The sequence below is a fragment of the Fulmarus glacialis genome, unplaced genomic scaffold (genome assembly GCF_000690835.1).
Source record: "Fulmarus glacialis isolate BGI_N327 unplaced genomic scaffold, ASM69083v1 scaffold21470, whole genome shotgun sequence".
NCBI classification, from domain to species: domain Eukaryota; kingdom Metazoa; phylum Chordata; class Aves; order Procellariiformes; family Procellariidae; genus Fulmarus; species Fulmarus glacialis.
The window spans coordinates 2,430-2,898 of NW_009186056.1; the positions used below are offsets into that span (position 1 = coordinate 2,430).

The 469-nt window shown below is 66.3% G+C and overlaps 1 protein-coding gene across 1 annotated transcript in view; it reads right to left on the reverse strand.

Annotated features, from left to right (window-relative positions):
• Window positions 1–469, reverse strand: part of SLC19A1 (solute carrier family 19 (folate transporter), member 1) — a 3,164-nt gene that overhangs the window by 988 nt on the left and 1,707 nt on the right. Inside the window, exon 4 of the mRNA XM_009586710.1 lies at window positions 100–469. This exon is cut by the window's right edge and continues 1 nt beyond it. Coding sequence (XP_009585005.1) covers window positions 100–469 — 370 coding nt within the window. The remainder of the gene's footprint in view (window positions 1–99) is intronic.

Here is a 469-nt window from a genome sequence, read left to right on the forward strand (position 1 = left end):
CCCCCCCCCCCCCCGGGTGTCCCCAGCCATTGCCAGGGGATGCAGTGGGATAGGGGTGTCCCCCCACATTCCTGGTGTCCCCAGCCCAGGCAAGCATACCCAGCAGCGTGGAGGCGGCGTCCACCCCTCCGTTGTACACCCGGCTGTTGTCCATGGCAGGGTAGATCTCATTCCAGAGGATCTGCACGTAGTACAGCATCAGGTAGTAACCAGCCGAGTTGAAGACCCACCACAAGGACCAGAGCCGGAGCTGGGGCTGCGCAACCAACGCTCCCACCTCCCGCAGCATACGGCACAGTGTTGCCTCCCGCCAGCCCCGTGTCCCCCCACCGCCATCCCCCCCAGCCATCTTGTCCAGCTCGGCGGGCACAGCCCCGTCGTCAGCTCCCTCGGGCCGGTTGAAGAAGAGGCTGGGCCGGGGCCGCTCAAGGAAGAGGGTGAGGACGAGGCCGAAGCTGACAAAGCCCAA